The sequence below is a fragment of the Acanthochromis polyacanthus genome, chromosome 7 (genome assembly GCF_021347895.1).
Source record: "Acanthochromis polyacanthus isolate Apoly-LR-REF ecotype Palm Island chromosome 7, KAUST_Apoly_ChrSc, whole genome shotgun sequence".
Lineage (NCBI taxonomy): Eukaryota > Metazoa > Chordata > Actinopteri > Pomacentridae > Acanthochromis > Acanthochromis polyacanthus.
This window is the reverse complement of record NC_067119.1, coordinates 40,954,612-40,977,570: the sequence shown is the minus strand read 5'-3', so window position 1 is coordinate 40,977,570 and position 22,959 is coordinate 40,954,612. Positions and strand designations below refer to the sequence as shown.

The following is a 22,959-nucleotide window of genomic DNA, read 5'->3' as shown; positions in this document are numbered from 1 at the left end:
TGTCATCGGTCTTTAAATGGAAGATATTTTGGGGAGCATTAACCCCCACAAGGTGTGGTTTTCTACTCACACAGCATGAGGCTCCTTGAATTTTCCGACCTGTTGGATTTGGTACATGAGGTCTCCTCCATTAATATACTCCATGACGAAATACAATCGGTCCTGGAAGCATTAATGGAGAGAACCTTCCATTAGCAGATTTTGGGTGGGTTATGCAAAGTTGAAGCGCAACCATGACAACAATTTGAAACTAATGCACACAAGACATGTCGGTTTCATTGTAAGCCGCCATATTTCTGCATTTGTCCTACCATGGTTTGGAAACACGAGTGTAGCTGAGTGAGGAACGGCGGTTTTCCAGACAGAGCGAGGACTCTCTTCTCCACCATGGTGCACTCCACATCGTCATCTTGGATCACCACGTCTTTTTTCAGGATTTTGATGGCGTACAACTCGTCTGTACCTTTCCTCTCCGCCAGCATCACCTGAAAAGACATTAATGATCTTCAGGGCGACTCGACTTAGTTTTCCCCACTATTAACACGTCCACGCTAACGAGGCTCACTTTGCCGAAGCTGCCTTTGCCCAGAACCATGACAAAGTTGAAGTCCGAGAGCTTGACGCGATCCTGATTGCCATTACTGTCGTACTTGCACACCGAGGAGGAGGAGGAAGAGTCGGTGGGCTTCCCCGGACCCACTCTCGCTCTCTGATTAAAGACGGAATTAAGATAAATAAGAAGGAGCACAAACTAAACCACTTTTCATTTTGTTCCTCCGTTTCTGCACATCTTACCTCAAACTTTTGTCGTAGCTCCTCATTACCGTCCTCTCCATCTGGCTGGACAGGAACATTAAAGTATTCTCCTTCCTCCTGGGACAGCAGCTTATACCTAAACCCCCGAGTGAAACAAAGCCGTGTCAGATAAAACCCAGGATTATCAGCCTATTATGACAATGAAGCCCCTAAATAATGAACCGTCTGCCTTCGTTATTTCTGCCTACACCTGTATAACTTTGCAAAACCTCCTCCATCATCTCGACATCTCACCATCCATCTATCCCTTGCTTCTGTAGCTCTGAGATCCCAAAGGACAATGAACCCATGAAGTCGTTCCTGCTGGTCAGATCCCAGTCCCAGACCTCCAGCGACAGCCGGCGGTCTTTGTCGCTTTCTTTGAGGTTGCTGAGAAGTGAGAACAAAAAGGGGAGGACGGTCAAGTGAAAGTTAAGATCAAGGATGTTCTTAAAATAGGCGAAGATGAAAATCTGGATCGCAATCTTTTCATCTCTCTCTATTCAAACTCCAAAACGTCTCGGCAAGCGACACTTTTGTCATGCTTTTCCGAGCAGTCACAGTAACCCAGAATAGCTTGAACAACAAATGAGCACAAACAGGAAAAAGAACAAGGACAGGGTCACTTGCATGAGCTGCAGTTAGCTTTGTGCTTGTGTGACTTGAAAATAAGGCCAAGAGAGTGTCTTTAAACCACAAAAAGAAGAAAGAAAATGAATGTCTGTGTCTAAAAAACGAGAGGTGTCTCACAAAGTGAAGCTCTCATTCCAGGTGGGGTTGAGGCAACATTTGATGGTTTTGGTCTTCTGCTTGCTCTCACTCTTGGGGTCAGGGATCAGCTTGAGCTTGACGTAGGGGTCTGAGAGGCCATTGGGGTCCATGGGCACCAGGTTCTTCGCCTCTTTAACTGCAAGATTAAAAACAGAAGCAGAAAACACCCTACATTTAGTCTGGTGTTCATCCAGCAAGTGCACAACTCATCCACGTCTAAAGCTGGGAGTCCAGGCCTGCCCTAAATAACTCTGGCTACATTTGAGAACACTTAACAACAGTTTAGCTTCTGGTCCATAATCAATCCACAGCTGTCTGAGAGTGAGAGAGAGAGACAGAGAGCGAGACAGAGAGAGAGAGAGAGACAGAGACAGAGCGAGAGAGACAGAGAGAGAGAGAGATAGAGCGAGAGAGACAGAGAGAGAGAGACAGAGAGAGAGAGAGAGAGACAGAGAGAGAGAGACAGAGAGACAGAGAGACAGAGAGAGAGAGAGAGAGAGAGAGAGAGAGAGAGAGAGAGAGAGAGAGAGAGAGAGAGAGAGAGCTGGCACATGGATGCATGTCCCGGTGGTGATGTGGGTCAATCATTGCGCCATCGATCGACTAATGGACTTTCCAGTTTTAGTCTCAGTCTGATAGGACGCTTTGAGCGGGAGCCATGAGAGGAATGAACCAAGAGCACTCACTGGTGACGGTGAGGGCGTCGTCGGTGATCTGGGCCGAGATGTGGATGCGTCCTCTCCTTTCCGTGTGATCGGTGCCACACAGGCTCGGCACGTTGGCCACGCATCGCTTGTGGATGTTCATCATACAGTCTGAACCCAGAGGGAACAAAATACACAAGTCAATTTATCTTATACACCACAAATCAACCTCCAAGCCTGAAAATCTGTGCAACATACGACAGCCTGCATCCTTTAAACCCACATTTAATTATCAGAATGCTTTCGGTGCCTTATTGTCGGATTAAAGAAGCTCTCAAGTGATTTAGTTCTGCACTTTCAAAAACATGACGGACTCAGAGGAGACTGACTGAAAAACAACAGTTAAAATAAGCAGTAAGGGCAGATTCTTGGTGCAATTCTTCCCACAATTCTCTCCAACTCCACAGTCTCAGCTATAATGCAGGATTTCAAGACTTCATCTGTGATTTTTTTCCCTTTCCAAACTTCTCAAACTTTGGTGAGACAACGCTTGTTATGTCAGAGCAACCACAGGAACATCCTCATCTGTTCCGAGAGGTGCTGATGTATTCTGCTGAAATTATCGCCAAATAATCAACGATGCTCTTCTAATTCAAGCAGCTCCAGCATCCGCCAAATGAAATGGAGAGGAGTCGGACTGGAAAAGTAGCAGAATATCTGCATTCCGAACAACGCAACACACATGAACACAGTTATGAGTTTCCACATTGTGGAGCACCCTTACAAGACTAAATCAGAGAGTTTTGTTTTGTGGACAATGAGGCAGACTACGCCTAAAATGCCGGTCTGTAGTAAATGAAGGGAATAATAATGTGCAATATCTCCCAAGGGACAGATTTTCTGGATTGCACCCCTACAATGTTAATTTTGGGAGAGGGCCAGAAGTATCCTCTCCTTTTGATGCATTACTATGAAAGTGTATCTAAAAATCACAATGGATCACATCTGCCTTCATATGAAATCATGGACCCATTGATGAGCACCTCAAAATCTCAGTTTCTGGTATTTTTTTCTTTGATATTTCTGTTCATATCGACTAAAACCTTTTCATTCTGTATTTTGGTTTGTCTTATATGTGTCAAGTTTCTTGCCGTTCATTTACCTTATCTACTCACTTTTTGAGACATGTGACAAATAAAAAGATGTAGTGAACCCTGTCTGCACTGTTTGTAGTATGAGCATCACAGTGTCGATAAGCTGTGATGTAGAGGAAACGGTTGGTAGTTTTTAGCAGTAATTCAAGGACTTCTGAAGTGTTGTGGTCTGAGCTTGGCATCAGCCATCATCAACCCTTCATGCTATCTAGAGTTATCTTGTCGGACTTGAAAGAACTTCCTCTGGAGCTACGGAAACCATCACACAGCTGTTTGACCAGCTTGTCTTGAAGTTTGGTGAGATTTCAGCGAGCTTGTCCTGCATCTTATGGTGTTTCCTCCTTTGCTCTTATTGGATAAGGCTCTCTTCCGATCTCAGACTTATGTCCAAAAACTACAAGTGCATCTTGTTTATGACTAAACTGTTTTAGGAGACTTCACACTCGACATATAATTGTGTGATGGGAAGAAACTGACAAATTGTAGGAAAAATCTTGTAGTCTGCACTCACCCCTGCAGTGTTTTGACCAAAGACTTCATGTATTGTGTATGTGGTGCTCAAAAACCACTAAAGATTATTCTTGTAAGTTCTTGAAGATGTTTCACCTTCATCCAAGAGGCTTCTTCAGTTCTAACTGACTAATGAGGAGGTACAGAATTTATTGTCCCTCCAGCTCACATGGCTAATGGTCCATTAATGACCAGGACTCACAGCCTCCAGGTGTAAAATGTTGTGAAATCATGTGGTTCACCAATAATGACAGCTAATGACAGCAATCATAGCGGTGGAGCTGCCAGTTTACACAACAAAGGATGTGCATCTGCCAAGTCAGGATCTTAATGATGGTGAGACTTTCTGGGGAGAGACCTCATCGCTGTGTTATAGGTGTTAGATAAGTGGTGTCGCCAACCCCCTTTTCTGTTTAGAGACGGCTTTTCCAATTTGACATAGATGGCTTCCTTTAAGGCCCAGGACTCTCAAAGGTCCTGGGCATTAATGGGAAATTAGTCATGTGAGTTGGAGGAACTATACACTTTGTAACTCCTCAGTCAGTTAGAACTAAAGAAACCTCTTGGATGAAGGAGAAACCTCTTCAAGAATCTACCAGAGAAGTCCAGTTGATTTCTACTAAAAGCACCTATGATCCCCATGACCTGGATGACCGAGAATATCTACACAGACACTAAAGATTATTCTTTCAGCAAAAGACAAGTCAGTGAGAGTAGAGTCGACGTCAGCAACACACTTAATGATTGTTGTTTAAGATGCATTTCTATTGTTTACATCTACACAGACAAACACAAATTCCTAGATTTTCTGAAAATAAGTAAAGAAAAAAAATGCTTGTATGTCATTGCGCAGTCGGTCCACTGGATGGCAGACTGCTCTGATTCACATTTTGCTCCACTCCCCCAAATCAGTGGGTGGTGTGGTTCTGCAGAGGTGGTAAGTGAGAAGTTAATCTACTGCTGTCAGTATGTTTTTCACCCCACCCTTTCATTTGTAGTAAGTTTTTTTATGATTAATTTTCTAAAGGGTCATCTATTTATTTAACTACATATCCGGTACACCAACCATTTAAACTCTAACTCTACAGAAAAGAAGTGCTTTATGTGGCAGAGCTCATCTCTTAAATGCAAATCTAAGCTAAAAGTCTGACGGCACTGGCTCACAGTTTTTCCAAGTGTGACTCAAAATAACAGCCAGGCATCTGTAGTAACAGGTTTCTAGACAGTCTATACATTACTATCCTTCTACAGTTTAAGGGAAAAATCTATATTTTTGCACTAAAATGACTAAATCTTGAGAAATATCTACTTGATTTGGTAAACTATCATTGCTGAAGCATCATATCAGCTTCAGTTAACCACTGGTGAAGATATCTGTCTGAATTAACCATTAATTAATGCTGTGTTCTGTAATATAATTAAAATTCAGTCATTTAGCCACAGCATATTGGTTTTCAGGGACGTGTCTGCAAAGTGGATTAAATGTGTGTTTATGTGGATTATTAAACAACAGAACACATCTCTGAATAAACTAATCCACTGTTTTAATGAGGAGGCCAAGTTAAAGTCCATCAAACACTGTATGCTGCGCACAGGCCCAATGAGGAAATGTCTGCACACCGAACAACACCTGTTGTGGCTGAATACAGCATTGTACAGATGTAACCTACTTCCTGTTTGTGTCTTTACCGCCTACAACAGGCAAATGGTCCGCAGTAAATGTTACACAACCTCAAGCAAGTCAAACACACTAGGAGCAGGTCAATTACTGTAAATAACATACTGTATATTAAAGGAGGAAAGTGGATTTTTGCATCCAAGTTGTTCCCTAATGTTACATATGTGGTCAAAATACTTTTTTAAAAATATAGAACACCAGTAGAGAAGTGTCTGAAATGTAGTGTTAGAGGGCTTGTGGGTAAAACACAAGAACCTGGATCAGGGGTGTTCAGCTAAAATTCAAAGAGGTCTAGTCAGAATGGTTTGTCTTTTCTTTTGTACTGACAGGTATCTTATTAAAGCTTTACGACTTAAGAAATCCTAAATCTGTGATCATTCTAAAGCAGCTCTAACCCTCCTGTTATGTTTCTGGTTAAATTAAGCCATTTTAAAGTTAAAAAAAAAAGTCAAAAAGTATATAAAAGCATTTTTAGTATGAAACTTCTTCTGCTCGGCTTATTAAGTGTCATAAACAAATAAAATGAAAGTAGTTCCTGTCACATATTTGCAAACCCACCCTGAACAGAGGAGGTGTCTTGTGTTTATTTATCAACATCACTCCCGCAAAAGAAAAACAAAATCAAAATGTAAAATCAAATTTAACAAATCAATGTAATGTAAAATTACTGTATTTCATATGTACATCTTTCCAATGTACAGTGAGTACGGAAAGTATTCAGACTCCTTAAAATTTTCACTCTCTGTGTCATTGCAGCCATTTGCCAAAATCAAAAAAGTTCATTTTATTTCTCATTAATGTACACTCAGCACCCCATCTTGACAGAAAAAAACAGAAATGCAGAAATTTTTGCAAATTTATTAAAAAAGAAATACTGAAATATCACATGGTCAGAAGTATTCAGACCCTGTGCTCAGTATTGAGTAGAAGCACCCTTTTCAGCTAGTACAGCCATGAGTCTTCTTGGGAATGACGCAACAAGTTTTTCACACCTGGATTTAGGGATCCTCTGCCATTCTTCCTTGCAGATCCTCTCCAGTTCTGTCAGGTAGATGGTGAACGTTGGTGGACAGCCATTTTGAGGTCTCTCCAGAGATGCTCAATCGGGTTTAGGTCAGGGCTCTGGCTGGGCCAGTCAAGAACGGTCACAGAGTTGTTCTGAAGCCACTCCTTTGTTATTTTAGCTGTGTGCTTAGGGTCATTGTCCTGTTGAAAGGTGAACCTTCGGCCCAGTCTGAGGTCCTGAGCACTCTGGAAGAGGTTTTCCTCCAGGATATATCTGTACTTGGCCGCATTCATCCTTCCTTCAATTGCAACCAGTCGTCCTGTCCCTGCAGCTGAAAAACACCCCCACAACATGATGCTCCCACCACCATGTTTCACTGTAGGGATTGTATTGGGCAGGTGATGAGCAGTGCCTGCTCTTCTCCACACATACAGCTTAGAATTAACACCAAAAAGTTCAATCTTGGTCTCATCAGACCAGAGAATCTTATTTCTCATAGTCTGGGAGTCCTTCATGTGTTTTTTGGCAAACTCTATGCGGGCTTTCATGTGTCTTGCACTGAGGAGAGGCTTCCGTCGGGCCAATCTGCCATAAAGCCCCGACTGGTGGAGGGCTGCAGGGATAGTTGACTTTGTGGAACTTTCACCTGTCTCCCGACTGCATCTCTGGAGCTCAGCCACAGAGATCTTTGGGTTCTTCTTTACCTCTCTCACCAAGGCTCTTCTCCCACCATTGTTCAGTTTGGCTGGACGGCCAGGTCTAGGAAGAGTTGTGGTCGTCCCAAACTTCTTCCATTTGAGGATTATGGAGGCCACTGTGCTCTGAGGAACCTTGAGTGCTGCAGAAATTCTTTTGTAACCTTGGCCAGATCTGTGCCTTGCCACAATTCTGTCTCTGAGCTCCTTGGGCAGTTCCTTCCACCTCATGATTCTCATTTGCTCTGACATGCACTGTGAGCTGTAAGGTCTTATGTAGACAGGTGTGTGCCTTTCCTAATCAAGTCCAATCAGTTTAATTAAACACAGCTGGACTCCAATAAAGAAGCAGAACCATCTCGAGGAGGATCAGAAGTAATGGACAGCATGTGAGTTAAATATGAATGTCGCTGCAAAGGGTCTGAATACTTCTGACCATGTGATATTTCAGTTTTTCTCTTCTAATAAATTTGCAAGAATTTCTACATTTCTTCTTTTTCTGTCAAGATGGGGTGCTGAGTGTACATTAATGAGAAATAAAATGAACTTTTTTGATTTGGGCAAATGGCTGCAGTGACGCAGAGTGAAAAATTTCAAGGGGTCTGAATACTTTCCGTACCCACTGTACATTTAAAAAAAAAGTTTTAACATGCATATTATAAGAAAAATGAAGTGAATTATCCTTATGGAACCATGACATGTGAGAGGTAAAGTACACCACTGCACTAAATATTGACTGAAATGATTAGTAATGGAGTTAACAATGAGATATAATCAATGTTTATTGAGATTTTTATATTTCTGACATTTTTGGATAATCAAACATCAAATTGACCCTGAAACATTATTGCTGTTCCTGAGAAACAAACCTAACAGGAGGGTTAAAGTTTTCCTATTTCTGCCATATTAGTCATTCGTATATTATCTTGCAATTTTAATAATTCTGACAGTCTCCATTTTTTTTCCTTTTGTGAATGCATGATGCTTAAGGCCGTACAAGTCAGGCTGACAGTAAAAGGTGCATACTCTCACTCATCATCTGTTACAATATAAACTCAAAAATAACGACAAGTTTTTAAAATATTTTCTATATTCTATCATTTTTGTAAATCCCTTAAACATGCACAATGATTGTTCTGTTGCAGTTCTCTAATAGTGTCAGCAAAAACTGAATATTATATCCTTCATTACAACAGTAGTTCCAGCAGTAATGTTGTATTAGACTTTAATAAAACTTAGCTAGATGTAGCTGGACTGTGGGTGCAACATCGCATTTATTTTTTGCATTTTTCTAAATGGAAACTCGTGATGCATGCAGGGTTTGAAACAAATGACGCATCTTCCAAAGCGCTTCACATCCACACATGCAGATGTTTGTGTACGTACGGTCGCATTTCATGCCCTGGTGTATCAGCCCGTAGAGGAGGGACCCGCAGTGGTCGCAGAAGGTCGGGCTGGAGTAGGTGTGGACCTTAAACTTGTGTTTACTACGAGGATCCTGCAGAGACAGAGAGGAGAAGTTTGAATTCAGTATTAAAGTGATCTGGCTTATTTCAGGAGGGACTTTCAGTTGTCCTTTTAAAGTGTTTGCTCACCCAAATTACAAGGAAACACGTTTGTGTGTAGCTCTGGAGGTGTTCAACCGTGCAGACATATTTTTTTATTTTATTTGCAAATCTAGGAAAACCCGAAGCACATAAATATAGCAGATGATTGCTTATCTTATTTCAAAACTGTGTGAATTATTACGGTGTTTGTATCACATGACGTCGACTCGTCTGGGACAGATTTTCACATCTTTTTGAATAACTGGCTGCTGGTTTTAGACAGTTCACCGGAGAGATGAAGCTGATGTCGGGGCTCTCTGCAGGCCTGTTAAAATCTCCAACCAACCAACACTGAGATCAACATGTTTCTATTTTAATCCTATTTAAAAACACACCGCTTTTAAATAGGATTATTATTATCCTCTTGCACATTTCAAGTTCTTGTTTATGTGACATTTTATGCAACCTTATATAGGACTAATTTGACTAATTTGCACATTCCTCCACACTGGTAATATTTCTCTTGCAACACTGATTTTTTTATAACTATGACTGACAACATTTTTGATCTATGCATTACTGTTTCATTGCACTAAAATACCAAGTAAAATTCCTTCTTTGTGAAAACCTACTAGGCAATAAAACCCTCTGATTTTAATTCTAGCAGCTGCTATAACCCCTCTCTACTGTCTAACATAGTAGATTCCACATCAGTTTCATTTCCTTTAAGGCCAACTAACTAAAGCCCACAAAATATGTGAGAGAAACTGACCTGTCTACGCTTCAACAGTGACAATTAACTGCCTTTAAATTTCTATTAGTTCACTCATAATATATTTTATACATCAAACCTACAACTTCAATCTATGAGTCATGAGTGCAGTTAAACAATTCATGTTTGCTGGAGAACAAAGTGAGTCTCTTCCATTCTCATGTGATTTCAGCAGGTTTTTGTGGTAAATGTTTGGGAGTATTTCATATTAACAAGTATTCTATATGTTGAGTTTTTTATTATTGTGACATGCAGCTACTTACGGTTCAGAAAACATCACTAGTTGACTTCTGCATTTTCTTTTTTTTTTTACAGTTCATATTTTACCTCACCAAGGATCAGAGACTATTTGATCTACTTGTCCACTATTCAGATTCTGAATTAATGAGGTGTTGAGGAAAAAAAACTGAAAAATTGAGGCATTTATTTTTAATAGTTCCTGAGATATTGTCATCCAAACTAATTTCAATATGGTAATATAAAAGTTGAAAGGGGTTAATCGGACAATTTTTTAATAATAATTTATCTCAGAAAGTATTTCATATATCAAGCTAAAATTTCACAAATATCTTCATAAATATTCAGATTTTCTGACATAAAAATTTTAGGCAAATCAGAGCTGGCTGAGCGGAGAATGTTCTAAAAGTTTGATGATCTGAACTGGAACCCAGATGTCAATCAACTGGATCTTTTGCTCCCACTGGTCAATTGCCTTGAAGAATTGTTCACCATTTCAGATTTTCATGTGTTTGAGCATCCTTAGTCCCTCAAAAACATTCAGAAAGTACAGTGGTGGTAGAAAGTTTTCAGACACACTTAAAATTTTACACGATCTCAAATATAATCATGAAATATTTGTGAAAAATTCCTTTTTGTGTTTCACAAGGTGTGGCTTCATTAGACAGACACGAACAAAAACAAATGATATGCTTTGCTTATTGGCAACAAGAAAAAACAATAAAGCTCATTTTTTGACAGTTTCAATGTGTCAGTGCTCAACATTGTCGGTATCCAAGTAAAGAACAGAGAATGTGTTCAAAACTGAACAAAAAAATAAATAAACCATCACATCATCAAATTAAGACTTAGTAGTCCTGCCATTAGCATGAAGTAGAGCTCTCATCCTGGCTGGCATGTTCCCCTTGAGCTTTTCATGTTGTTGAGGGGTAATCTTGCCCCATTCTTTTTGAATTACTGCTTTTAATTATTTGAAATTCTTTGGTTTACGCTTTGAAACAGACCTTTTGATAATCCATCACAGGTTTTCAGTGGGGCTCATGTCTGGGGATTGAGCTGACCACTCTAAGACCTGGATACTGTGCACCTGCAGCCAAGTTCTACTGGCCCTCGACGCGTTCAAGGAACATTATCTGGTTGAAACATCCAGTTTTGATGTCCACGTGCAGAAGGGAGCATGTGGGTTTGGAGAATGGCACAAACCTTGGCAGAGTTCAATGTGCCATCACAGACCAACACCAGCAGTCATCAAGCATCCTCAAACCATGATACTGCCTTGACAGTAGGTACTGTACATGCTGGAGATAATGCTTTGCCTGACCTTCTTGCGTGCCCTCACATTAGCAGGAGGAAGCTGGGAACTGGAATCATCTGAATCTTCTTCCAGTTCCTGACTGTTCAGTTCTTGTGTGTTTGGGCCCAAAAACGCTGGGCTAACCTCTGTCTCTCATTGATCAGAGGCTTCTTGACAGCATTGTAGCACCTTAAGCTGTGATCTAAACGTTGGCCACGTACAGTGTGGTTGGAACACTGGACACCAGTTTGGTTTGACCACTGCTGCTGAAGCTCCTGTGATGTCATTCAGTGGTTTTCCCTGCACATGCAGATCAGGATGCAGTCATTTCTTGTTGAAGAAACCCTTGGACGCCCAGATCTTGGTTTGTCTTCCAAGCTGTTGGTTCGTCTGTATTTCTGCAGATTATATCCAACTGCTGAAGGACTGGATCTGCACTTCTTTTCCATCTGACCGTACCCTTCCTGGTTGAGAATCTGTATCTTTAGGCGTGTTTCCTTCGTTAGGTTCATTGCTTTAGACATTTTTGTCTCTGAAGAATTTACAAATGTGGTGTCTTTAATTGGACACAAACCACCACAACAAAAAATGTGTCTTTTAATAAGAAGCATGGCCTGCATTAGTGGATCACTGGTACCAAAATGACCCAATACTCAAAATTTCTTATTTATTTTTATGGAACCAATCAATTTTAAGCTTTTAATGGCTTCTTTAGGATTGTTTCGTACTCTGGCCGTGACCATACTAAAAGAAATTGCACTTGAAGACCAAAGAGTGATTCTTTATGCAATATTTCACAAATGCATGGGGTGTCCGAAAACTTCTTTCCACCACTGTATGATAACAACAAAATATAATTCCTTGCATTCCAAGAGTGTCCTCACACCTCGGGTCCAAATAGAATGCAATGTGTAACAAGAGTAGAGATAAAATTGCACTGCATAAGGAAAGATTAAAGAGCAGTTATGCCACCCCAATACAGTGGAGGTGAAAAGAATTCAAGTTTTTGTCCACCTGAATTGATCTCTTAAACATTGCCTCCTTTACAGAGAGCAAAAATTATACTTAAAGCTGCAAGCAGTGTTGAACAGGCCCTCGCACCCCAGCCTTTTGAGTTTTGCAGAAGAATTTGATACATTTTTATTACTAAGGCCTGTTTTATGTGGTGGTCAAATTTGAGGTCTCTTGGACTTATCCCTGATCCAAAGTCAACCCCTGAAAATGGCCAAAATAATCAAAAAATGTGACAATGGATTCAAAATGGCGGACTTCCTGTTGGGTTTAGGGTATGACTCTAAGAGGAATTCAAGTTTTTGTCTACTTGAGTAGATCTTTTAAGTATTGCCTACACCATAACAGAAAACAAAAACAAAACAAATGGGAGAGAGAGGAAATCGAGGCTTAACCGAGTGCACAAAAATAGGACACAACAAAACAGCTTTGATGATATAAGAAAAACAAAGACAGAAGAGTTGGAGATTAATAAACATCCATCATATGACTTGAAAGCCGGCACTGACTCACAAATTGAAAGAGGGATATTGGCTCATTAACCTGAGGCAGCCAAGCAGCATTTTTTTTCCTTTACAGACGTGTTTAATGTGATTCAGGGCTGAGATGTCAGCAGGAGGGAGGTCAGGAGGTTACCACAGTGTGTGCAGCACATGCAGAAACCAAGAGTCAGTGCTGACTTCGCTCTTTGTGTTTTTCAGCAACACACACAGAGAAAAACAACCAGAATACCCTGAGAATAACTGGGGTCCTTTTAAAATAGATGGGAAATTATATTTTTTTATCTTAAGCATGTCTTTTACCAGAATTTACCACAAAGTGTCCAAACTTCCTCATATAACAGAAAAAAATGTTTCCAGTCATTTTTATATTTTTAGATAATATTTTTCTATATTTTTAGTTCATATTTTTCTACTTCTGTTTATATTTTAGGGCACATTTTTCTATTTTTATTTGTATTTTTAGTTCACATTTTTCAACTTGCGTTATTATTTTTAGTTAATATTTATCTACTTATGTTTATGTTTTAGGACATTTTTTAACTTACGTTTACATTTTTAGTTCACATTTATCTATTTATGTTTATATTTTTAGGACATTTTCTCTTTATTTTTAGGTCACATTTTGTACTTATGTTTATGATTTTTGGACATATTTGTCTATTTATGTTTATCAATATAGTATTTCTGATTCTGATTTTTAAACTGCCTTGTCTTTGCTCATTTTGTTATCAACAACAACCACTCGACAGCAGAACAAAACGTTTAACTGGAACACATTAGCAGAGCGATTGGCCTCACCATGGACTCCCACCAAAAAATTTCAAAGTCAAGCTAAAAATAAAGAGCGACAGATTAAATAAAGCGAGCTGTGTGTGTTTCTCTGTGTGTTTTCTTTACTTACGTCGGAAGCAGGTCCCTTGTCGGCCCCCGGACAGGAAAAGGTAACGAATTCATGACAGCGCTTGTGGACCACAAAACAGCACACTGAAGTGGAAAAGTGAAAGAAAAAAAACAAGTGAATATCAACTCATTGCAGTGCCAAAAACAGCAACACAGAGATGAATCAATACGTCAATTATGTGGCATTAGTCACGGCACAATAGGGCCCTCATATTTCAGCAGTTTCTTCTCCAGTGTCTATATTTTGTCCTACATTTCTTGCTTCAGTTTAGGCGATTTTATATTTAACCATGAGCATACCCGGACGTCTTATAATCACACCCAGCAAGAGGAAACTTCCCACGTTAGCAGCTTTAAATGGCAGCGGGCTCTATACCTGGTGATCTGACTGCATGTTCCTGCTCACTGCTGGAGATCATTCGGTAGTGAAAGACGGAAAGAAACAGCATTCGTACTCTCAGCTTGAAATAGCACATGCCTGCCGGTCCCCTTTATAAAGAAATAAATCTTTTCATATTGGGAATCTAGCAGGACAGAAAAAATGCTTCGTATTTTTGGATGCTCAGGCGTTGAAGGCTGGAAAAAACAAAGAAAAATTCTTATCCATTTGTGTATTTCGGTCACAAACTTAAAACAATCGGTTGATTATTTTCTTTAGCAAAGAAGAAAATATCAGAATTTTCCATACTAACACAATTAAATGTCTTATTTTGTCCAGTCAGTAGTTTAAAACAAAAAGAGATTCTGTTTGCCTCTAAAAAAAAAAAGAATGCCAGAAATTATTTACATTCAAAGAGCTATTTTCACTGCGTTTGATGATCAAAACACAAAAGTTATCCATTGATTTTCTGTCAGCTAATCGATTAATTGACATCTGTTTTTTTAAATCTACATTTCACTACAGTGTAAAATCCCAGAGGAACAATTTTATTAGACATTAAAATGCATCCATAAGCACAGAGAATTATGTTTCTGATAATAAAATCAAAAAATATTAACTGCTAGGTGACAGGGCTTTGTATAAACACCATACTTAGTCATTTATCTCAGTCCTTAGGTAATAAAATCGTCATTTCTTTATGTCAAAATCCAGAAAGTTCTCCATTTAGAGCTTCTTGAATTTAATCATTTCCTGTTTATTAAATACTTTCTCAGATAGTTTTGTTCGGACTTGAGTTTTGAGAAACTGTAGATGGATTATTATTAATTCATTAAAGAGAGCTGCTTTTCATTTGTTTGGTGATCAAAAGACAAATCATCAATAGATTTTCTGTCAGTTCTGATTAATTGATGACTCTTTATTAGGTCTACACTTAACTATGGTGTAAAGGGGCAGAAGCACAATTTATTAGAGATTAAAATGAACCTGTAAGGATAGAAAATTAGCCTAGCCACGCTAGACAACCCACAGCAACGAATTTAATTCTCCGCCAGGGTGGGTCATTTGCCATAAGCCTCAAGGTTGGATGCTCCTAAAACTGGCCAGATGAATCACCATGAAATGTAGAGTCAGAAGGCGGGCGTAACTAAGTGACGACAGAGGCGCGTCGATTCTGACAGAAACAACCAGAAACAACTAGCCTAGCCGCGCTAGACAACCCACGGCAACGAATTTAATTCTCTGCCAGGGTCGACAACAAAAACGACAACAGTCATTGAGCTCCATTAGCACCGACTCTGAATAATCTTTCTGTTAACATGTCTGTAATATACTTGAGCTTCACCCATTGACTGTATAAATAAGGCTTCACCGAACTACTGCATCCTCTGATTTCCGGCGCTCAAGGAGCCTATTCGTTGCGCTGATTGGTTGTATACCTACCCAATTGCTGCAGAGTGATTTGATAGACAACCTTTTAGCCCGCCTCCCTCTCTGTCGAGCGTGCCAAGACCCTTGCATCTTCAGAGCATGGGTCTAGCGCGGCTAGGCTAATAGAAAATTATATTTATGATAAAATCAAAAAGTATTTACTGTACCGTGTGTGAACACTATAGTTAGTCGTTTACCTCAGTCCTTAGGTAATAAAATCACCATTATTTTTGTATGTCAAAACTCTTTCCATGCAACGCTTGTCGGATTTAATAATCCATTTTTAATTAAACAGTTTTCTCTGATAGTTAACGGAATAGTTTTGGTTGGACTTCAGATTTAAGAAACAGCGGTGGGATTTTCACTCATTCACTAAAGCAGAGCTGCTAGAAATTGTACAGAAATCCAGCAACAGAGCGGCTAAGATGCCTTCACACTGCACACTGAGGTCAGGTCAGATGCAAATAAAGAACAATCCATCCCTTTAAATTTTGATCAGCTGCTTCCTGCAGACGAAGATGTGAACATGACCAACAGCAGAACTCCATTTAGATAAATAGGGCAGATCTGAGCAGGACAGTCTCCTCTGCAGCAGCCTGACTTTGTGGTTCAGCCTCATATAACTGGAGTATTTTTACATGAAAACCAAGCGCAGTGCATTGTAAACCACTTCCACTTCACCATGACTTGCAGTATTACCTTAAATTGGAATAAGGATGTTATTGTGGCTCACAATTCTGCCAGACTGCAATTACAAGCCAGTTCCTAATAAAAAAAGAACAAACACACACACACGGGGTGACATTACTCCCTGCTTTAAGCTTAATTATTCACCTTCTCATTACATTTTCATGAGGCACCGTGGCAACTGAAGGCTATTTCCACAGGTTTTCTAGCAGTTAAGCAACAGAGCGCTTGTGTTGGTTTGCAAGTGTTTGTGCAGAAGTCACTTTAGTGAAAATTTTTTTTCTTTTTTTTTTTTTAACTGGATACGATGCCACAAACAGAGCAGTGACTTGAGGTGAAGAAGGCTGAATTAAATGCAAATGAGGCAACAAACCACAATGAGAAAAATGGAAAATAGAAAGAAGAAAAAAACAAGACAAAAGACCAATCTGAGACAGCTGAGTGAGGACATTCTTGGAACATTGTGATCAAACAGAGCTTCACAGGGGTTGTGTGAAGGTGCAGAGTTGGTCTTAGGCTCAAGTTTGAGTTAGGATGAGACTTCGATTTAGACTAGGGATAGATTGATTACTGTCCGATTATCATGGCTGATATTTGGCATTTTTCCAATTTATTACTGATAAATTAAATACGCTACGTCAGGTCTGATGCCTGTCGTCACTTTGTGGACTCAGAAATGTCTCAAGCAGCAAAAATTGAACACAACCAGGAAAGTATCTACTCTTATGGTACTTGTCCACAGTATTTGTAAGTTTAATGCTTTCCATTACTCTGCCAAGGAACGTGGCAGAGGAATGTGACGATCGGCGTACGTTTGTTTGTCTCTCTGTTAGCAGCATTACTAAAAAACGGATTTGGATGAATTTTCAGGGAAGGTCAGAAATAACACAAGGACCAATTGAGACTAGATTCTGGCAGTGATGTGACTTATAGTCTGGATCCATGGATTTGTTAAAGATTTCTGTATCATTGCAAGATAACAGCACGGCATCACTGTAACCATGACAACAACTGAACACTACGTCAGCTGCCTGCTGACGATCACATGATTGTATTCCTACTACAAATGATTCGCTGCAAACTTATCGGGATTTATCTGTCAGAAATGATACAAGGAACAATTGATTAAATTATGGGAGTGCTTCCGAGTCTCATCAATTCCTGCCACTGCTACATATTTGGGTCACGCGATTCACCATCCATACATAACGTACACATGCATATCACACACCTGTGGTCACCGTAAGGTCATTTTGTTTGTGGTTACATCCATATTAAATATCCACATTCTATGTTGCTGTGATTTCTGATAATCAATAACTAATAAACAAATGCTACATTTCTAAAAAAAACAAAAAAAAAAACATCTGACATTGCCATATGGGTGAATGAACAGCTTTGGCCAAGTACTGTGCTCTCTAAATGCTTTTCTAGTTGTATACTTGAAACACCCCACACTGCATTTCGAGCGTTTTGTCAGCAGTTAGCTCATTTACATGAACTAGCCTCAACTTTATGCTGATGAGGCACATTGAGCGGAGGTTCAATGCCTCGCGAAAATTTCGTATAAACTCTGAACTAGCCGTAGTTGAACTAAACGATGACAGATTCAGCAGTTTATTTCTAACTTCAAATGTTTTCAGTTTTTTGCTGAAGTGTTTTTGCAACCGAGCCACCATGTTGGTCCAACATCTCAATAGGAATGAGGGTAAAGCGCCTGTCGTGTGACCCGTCTATCAGGTGTCTGATGTTGGGAAACCACCCCTGTGGAGACATACCATTAAGGTGGGTAAGGCTACGCTAACGGCTAGCGACAAAGTTAGAAGGCAGTCACAGATTAACCTTAAACGGAGTCTGAAAAACAATACTAAAACTTTAAGATCTGGACTTTAGTTTGCAATAAAAGTGGCAGAACAGTGAAAGATTAAGAAAACAGAGGAAGAGCAGACATAACTGCAGGATACAAATTGATTAATCTTATTTGAGAGCATCCTAATTTAATCACTGCTATTCCTATTTTATCTATATTCAGTTACAGTTACCCTCATTAATGAAGAAGCCTATCTATGAATGATAGGTTCTCTGCTATCACATGCTGTTAAAACTTAACATTTAATTTATATTGGCCGTAATTGATTACCAATAATCAGCCTCCGTATCGGCCTTTTCAAACTCCATGTCGGTCAAACCGTAGTTTAGCCAATTATCTATGAATGAAGGATTCAAGGTTCTGTATTGTCATACGAGTGCACTTATTCACATTAAGTGGAACAGAATTAATGCTTAGGTCATGGTTTTAAGCCAAATAAACAAACAAAGAAAAATAAGGTAAATTACAGAGCAATCAGAACACTTTGCTGGGTGACATACACATTAGGAAGAGGCGACAGGTAGCAAAAGGGCTTCAATACTCTAAGACAAGTCGACAGAACATTAAAGACGCAAAATAAGAAGCAATGACACAACCAACTCTTTAGGTTAAGAGGCTAAAGGAATGCATTCTGCCAACAAGGGTCCTCACAAAGATAAACGTGTGTGTGTGGGCAGGACGAGATGGGCCACAGCTGGGTTTGAGGCAGCGCGAGGAGGCGGAGATTCATTTGTGTGTTTGTCAGAAAGAGAAATGTGGAAATGAAGTACGCAGTCACACTCAAAAGCTTTTTTTTTTACTCCATTAAATTTGCTCTGTCACTTGCACACAAACACACATGCACATACGCACACACTGCTGAAAGACAGGCCTAGTGACCTGGTAAGGAGGTCTTTGCTCTGTTGCCTGGCAACCAGGCTGAGCCCTACAGTCATGTCCACACACACACACACGCACGCACGCACACACACGCACGCACACACACACACACACACACTGACTGACAGTGTCAACGCCAAATCACAGCCAGCCCCCCAAAAACAAGGTTCCCACGGTGAACTGCCGGCGTTGACAGGAGGAGCACCGGGAAATTCCTCCATCTTGGATGACTACCAGTTCACAAACCACAGACGGAGACACTTGTAATCATCACTCAGGCCTCCACTCGCCTGAATAAGCTGAAACGCCGAGATAAGACGGTGCTACGGAATGTCTCTCCGAAGACTCCGCTGAGGGCTGAATTCATGTCAGAACATAATTACGAGCAGCCGAGTGAGAAAATCTGTTCTCGTCACCTTTAGTCGTAATTAACAGATGAAAATAGCAGGAAATTCCTGACAGCTGAGATCTCTGCTACTCGTCAGAAAAAGAAAAATTGTTGTAAAGATGGCAGCCAAACCTGCATCGGCTGAATTAAAAAGAACCATAATACTTGATTGCATCTGGTTCTACTAAGCTAAGGGTATTTAAACGAGAACAGCCTCTCAGTTGTAATAATTTGCTGTTTCTATAAAATTCACCCAAAGATTTTTGCGTTGGATAGCAATTTAAATAACGAGAAAATAACAGCAAATTAATTCAAAATGAAAGGATGAAACTGTAATAATCTCCTGTTTAAGGTTGTTTAAATCTGAATAATCACTTAATTTTGGTATTTTTCAGCCACTTCAGTATTTTGAGTTCATCTTGTGCCAACTTAGTAAATATCAGGCTGATATTCCCTCTCTTTTCGCTCAGTTTATGGTCTCCACCAGTCCTAAAGTAAAATAAACCTGTAAACATAAGGACCAGATGGCTAAACGTGGGTTGAAACTCACTCTACCATAAAGCCAAAAGGAGCTTCAGGTCATAAATGTCCAACACCCACGTAAAATAATTAGAAAATTCAGCTTCAGAGGCAAATCTTTCTGTCAATAAATCAATACTCCACCTAAATTAGTCTTTAAAAACCTGTTTATATTTGAGTTATATTGCCTTTTCTTTAATCCCAAGTTTCTTCCAGAAAATGAAAAAAATTCTAAAAAAGAACTCTTGCTTTACAGCCACTTGGGTATTCTAAGTTGATTTTAATTTTAAGCTCTCTTTTAGCTCAGGTTATGGTCTCTACCAGCTCTTGAGGCAAATATGGTCCTTGGAGCTGATAAATGCTCCACTGTGTTCAACAGTTAATCTCGAATGGTGTCTATCTGCTGAGCAGGTAGTGATCAGTATGTTTATAGAGGCTTTTAATGGAACAAAAACTTCCTTTCTGGCAAAAAACACCTTTACAAAAGCAAGCAGATCGAAATAAAACTATCAGATTAAGGACTGGATGGCTAAACATGGGCTGAAACTCACTCCAATGCACCATAAAGCCAAAGGGAGCTGTAGCGTCAGGTCATAAATATCTCTTTAAATAATTAGAAAACTTAGCATCAGTTGCAAATCTTCCTGACAATAAATCGATAATCCACATAAATTAGTCTTCAAAACATTTATTTATACATGAGTTGCATCTTATTGGCATCTCTCTAATCCCAAGTTTCCTTAAAAAAATGCAAAACTACCCCAAAAATGTCATTGTTTTGGGTACTTGGGTATTTTAAGTTGACTTTGGTGCCTACTTGGTAAATCTAAGGCTGATATTTACTCTCTTTTAGCTCAGTTTATGAGCTCCACCAGTTCTTCAGGCAAATATGTTCCTCATAAGTTAATAAGTGCTTCACTGTTAGTCCCTAATTGTGTCTATTGCCTGAGCAGGTACTGTTCAGTTGGTTTATAGGGCTTTTTGATGACAAAAAAAAACAAACAGAAAACAACGCTACAAAAGCAAGTAGACCAAAATGAAATTATACGGATGGATAAACATGGACTGAAAGTCACCCTAAAGCACCATAAAGCCAAATGGAGCTGTGGCTTCAGGTCTTAAATGTCACTTTAAATAATTAGAAAACTTAGCATCAGTTGTAAATCTTCCCATCAATAAATTGATAAACCACCTGAGTTCTCTGACTTGCATGTTATTGCCGTCTCTTCTCCAAAGTTTCCTCCAAAAAACACAAATATACCAAAAAGGAAAAAACAAAAAAGGCATTGTTTTGCAGCCACTTGGGTATTTTAAGTTGATTTTGTGTCTGCTTGGTAAATCTAAGGCTGACATTCACTCTCTTCTAGATCAGTTTATGGTCTCCACCAGCTCTAAAGCAAAACAAACCTTTAAGGCAGCGATACTCAATCTGCGGCTTGCGAGCCGCATGCGGCTCCTTTAAGACGAGTTGCGGCTCTTTTAAGTCCCACTTAAAAAAATCATCTAAAAAAATCTTTAAAAACCAAAAAAAACCAAAAACATTGTCAGCAGAATTCATCATTTCATTATCACTCACAACTCACACATCAGTCTATTAAGCCGCCCCCCCATTCCTCTGAGCAACCAATCACAAATTTTTTCAGGTTTCGCGCTCTGATTGCAGGTTGCGCGAGATAATGCTCCATCACACTGGGAAAACTAGCTTACAGCACGAGGCCTATGCAAAAATGGCAAAGGAATATAAGAAACGAAAATATGAAGAGGAATATCGAGCATTTAAAGAGGACTGGGAACTCGAGTTTTTCTTCGTCTCCACTGGTTTGGGAAAATGCATCTGCCTACTTTGTGACAACGTCATTTCACAATTTAAAAGGTCCAATTTGCAGCGCTATCACGACACAAAACACCCGAAGTTCAGTACCGACTTTCCGAAAGGTGGAGAGCTGAGGGCGGAAAAGCTGGCGAGACTCAAACAGAACCGAACTGCTCAAAAGAACTTATTCCACACATATGCGAGTGAAAGAGCGACAGAGGCATCCTACAAAATCACACATGAACTGATGAAAAAGATGAAGCCATATACTGATGGAGAAATGGTGAAGGATTGCATAGTGCTAGCTTGTTCAACGTTGTTTCCTGAGAAAAAAGACCTGGAACGAGAGGCAAAAAAAACTCAACTGTCGGATTCTACTGTTGCTAGGAGGGCATCAGACATTTCAGAGAACATTGCACATACTCTTAAAGGGGAACTTCGTTTTTTTTCAACCTGGGGTCTGTTTCCATATGTAATTTCATACATGCGAGTGATGGAGAAATGAATTTTCGACATAGCTCCAGTATTTAGCCAGGCAGGCAGCTTAGCACCTCAGCTCGCAGCTCGGCTAGCAAAAAGTATGGGGCAGCTGGCCCCCCCGCGTCAAAGTCCACCCTAACGTGCTTTTGCCCCACACTGACCGGCTCAGATAGTCTCAATGAGTGTCCCACAAAAGCACGTCAAAGTCCACCCTAACGTGCTTTTGCCCCACACTGACCGGCTCAGATAGTCTCAACGAGTGTCCCACAACATACTAGAGATGAGAAGTGAACGAAAACCTCCACATTACCTGGCGATCGCTCTTTGTTGTGGTCTGTATCCAAATCTCAGGACGCTAGAACGCAAATCTTGTTCCGAAATTGCGCGAGAGCTCGCGAAATCTGAGCCAGTCAGTGTGGGGCAAAAAGCATGTTAGGGCGGACTTTGACACGGGGGGGCCAGCTGCCCCATACTTTTCGCTAGCCGAGCTGTTAGCTGAGCTGCTAAGCTGCCTGCCTGGCTAAATACTGGAGCTATGTCAAAAATTCATTTTTCCATCACTCACATGTATGAAATTACATATGGAAACAGACCCCAAGTTGAAAAAAACCGAAGTTCCCCTTTAAGGATAAACTGTCATCCGCTGAGTTTGTCAGCCTTGCAATGCACGAAAGCTTGGATATCAATGACACGCCACAATTACTCATCTTTATCCGAGCAATCAACAGTAAGTTTGACATTACAGAAGAACTGCTTGACATGGTTTCACTGGAAAATGGAACAACTGGCATTGAAATAAAAAACGCTATGCTGGAAACATTAGAAAAGGTTAACATTGGACCAGAAAAAAAAAATCACAGCATTCACAACAGATGGCGCACCGGCGATGCTTGGTAAGAGGAACGGAGCTGTGGCTTTGCTGAAAGCTGAAACACTGAAAAACGGCGGGGTTGCTACTGAGGGTATTTTCTCATACCATTGTATTGTGCATCAACA

The 22,959-nt window shown here is 40.0% G+C and overlaps 2 protein-coding genes across 2 annotated transcripts in view; both read right to left on the bottom strand.

Moving 5' to 3' along the window:
• Positions 1-21: 21 nt before the first annotated feature.
• LOC110958786 (protein kinase C beta type) overlaps positions 22-22,959 on the bottom strand; it is a 42,377-nt gene continuing 19,439 nt past the window's right edge. The window contains exons 3-11 of the mRNA XM_051951374.1: positions 13,519-13,601; positions 8,640-8,751; positions 2,253-2,381; positions 1,546-1,702; positions 1,051-1,185; positions 796-892; positions 566-709; positions 312-485; positions 22-162 (exon numbers count right to left, since the gene is read on the bottom strand). Of these exons, the coding sequence (XP_051807334.1) occupies positions 67-162; positions 312-485; positions 566-709; positions 796-892; positions 1,051-1,185; positions 1,546-1,702; positions 2,253-2,381; positions 8,640-8,751; positions 13,519-13,601 (1,127 nt within the window). The 3' untranslated portion in view covers positions 22-66. The remainder of the gene's footprint in view (positions 163-311; positions 486-565; positions 710-795; positions 893-1,050; positions 1,186-1,545; positions 1,703-2,252; positions 2,382-8,639; positions 8,752-13,518; positions 13,602-22,959) is intronic.
• The window catches only part of LOC110957620 (protein FAM83G), a 216,228-nt gene continuing 196,997 nt past the window's right edge, over positions 3,729-22,959 (bottom strand). The window contains exon 6 of the mRNA XM_051951369.1: positions 3,729-3,738. The gene's annotated coding sequence lies outside the window, so the exon portion shown is untranslated. The remainder of the gene's footprint in view (positions 3,739-22,959) is intronic.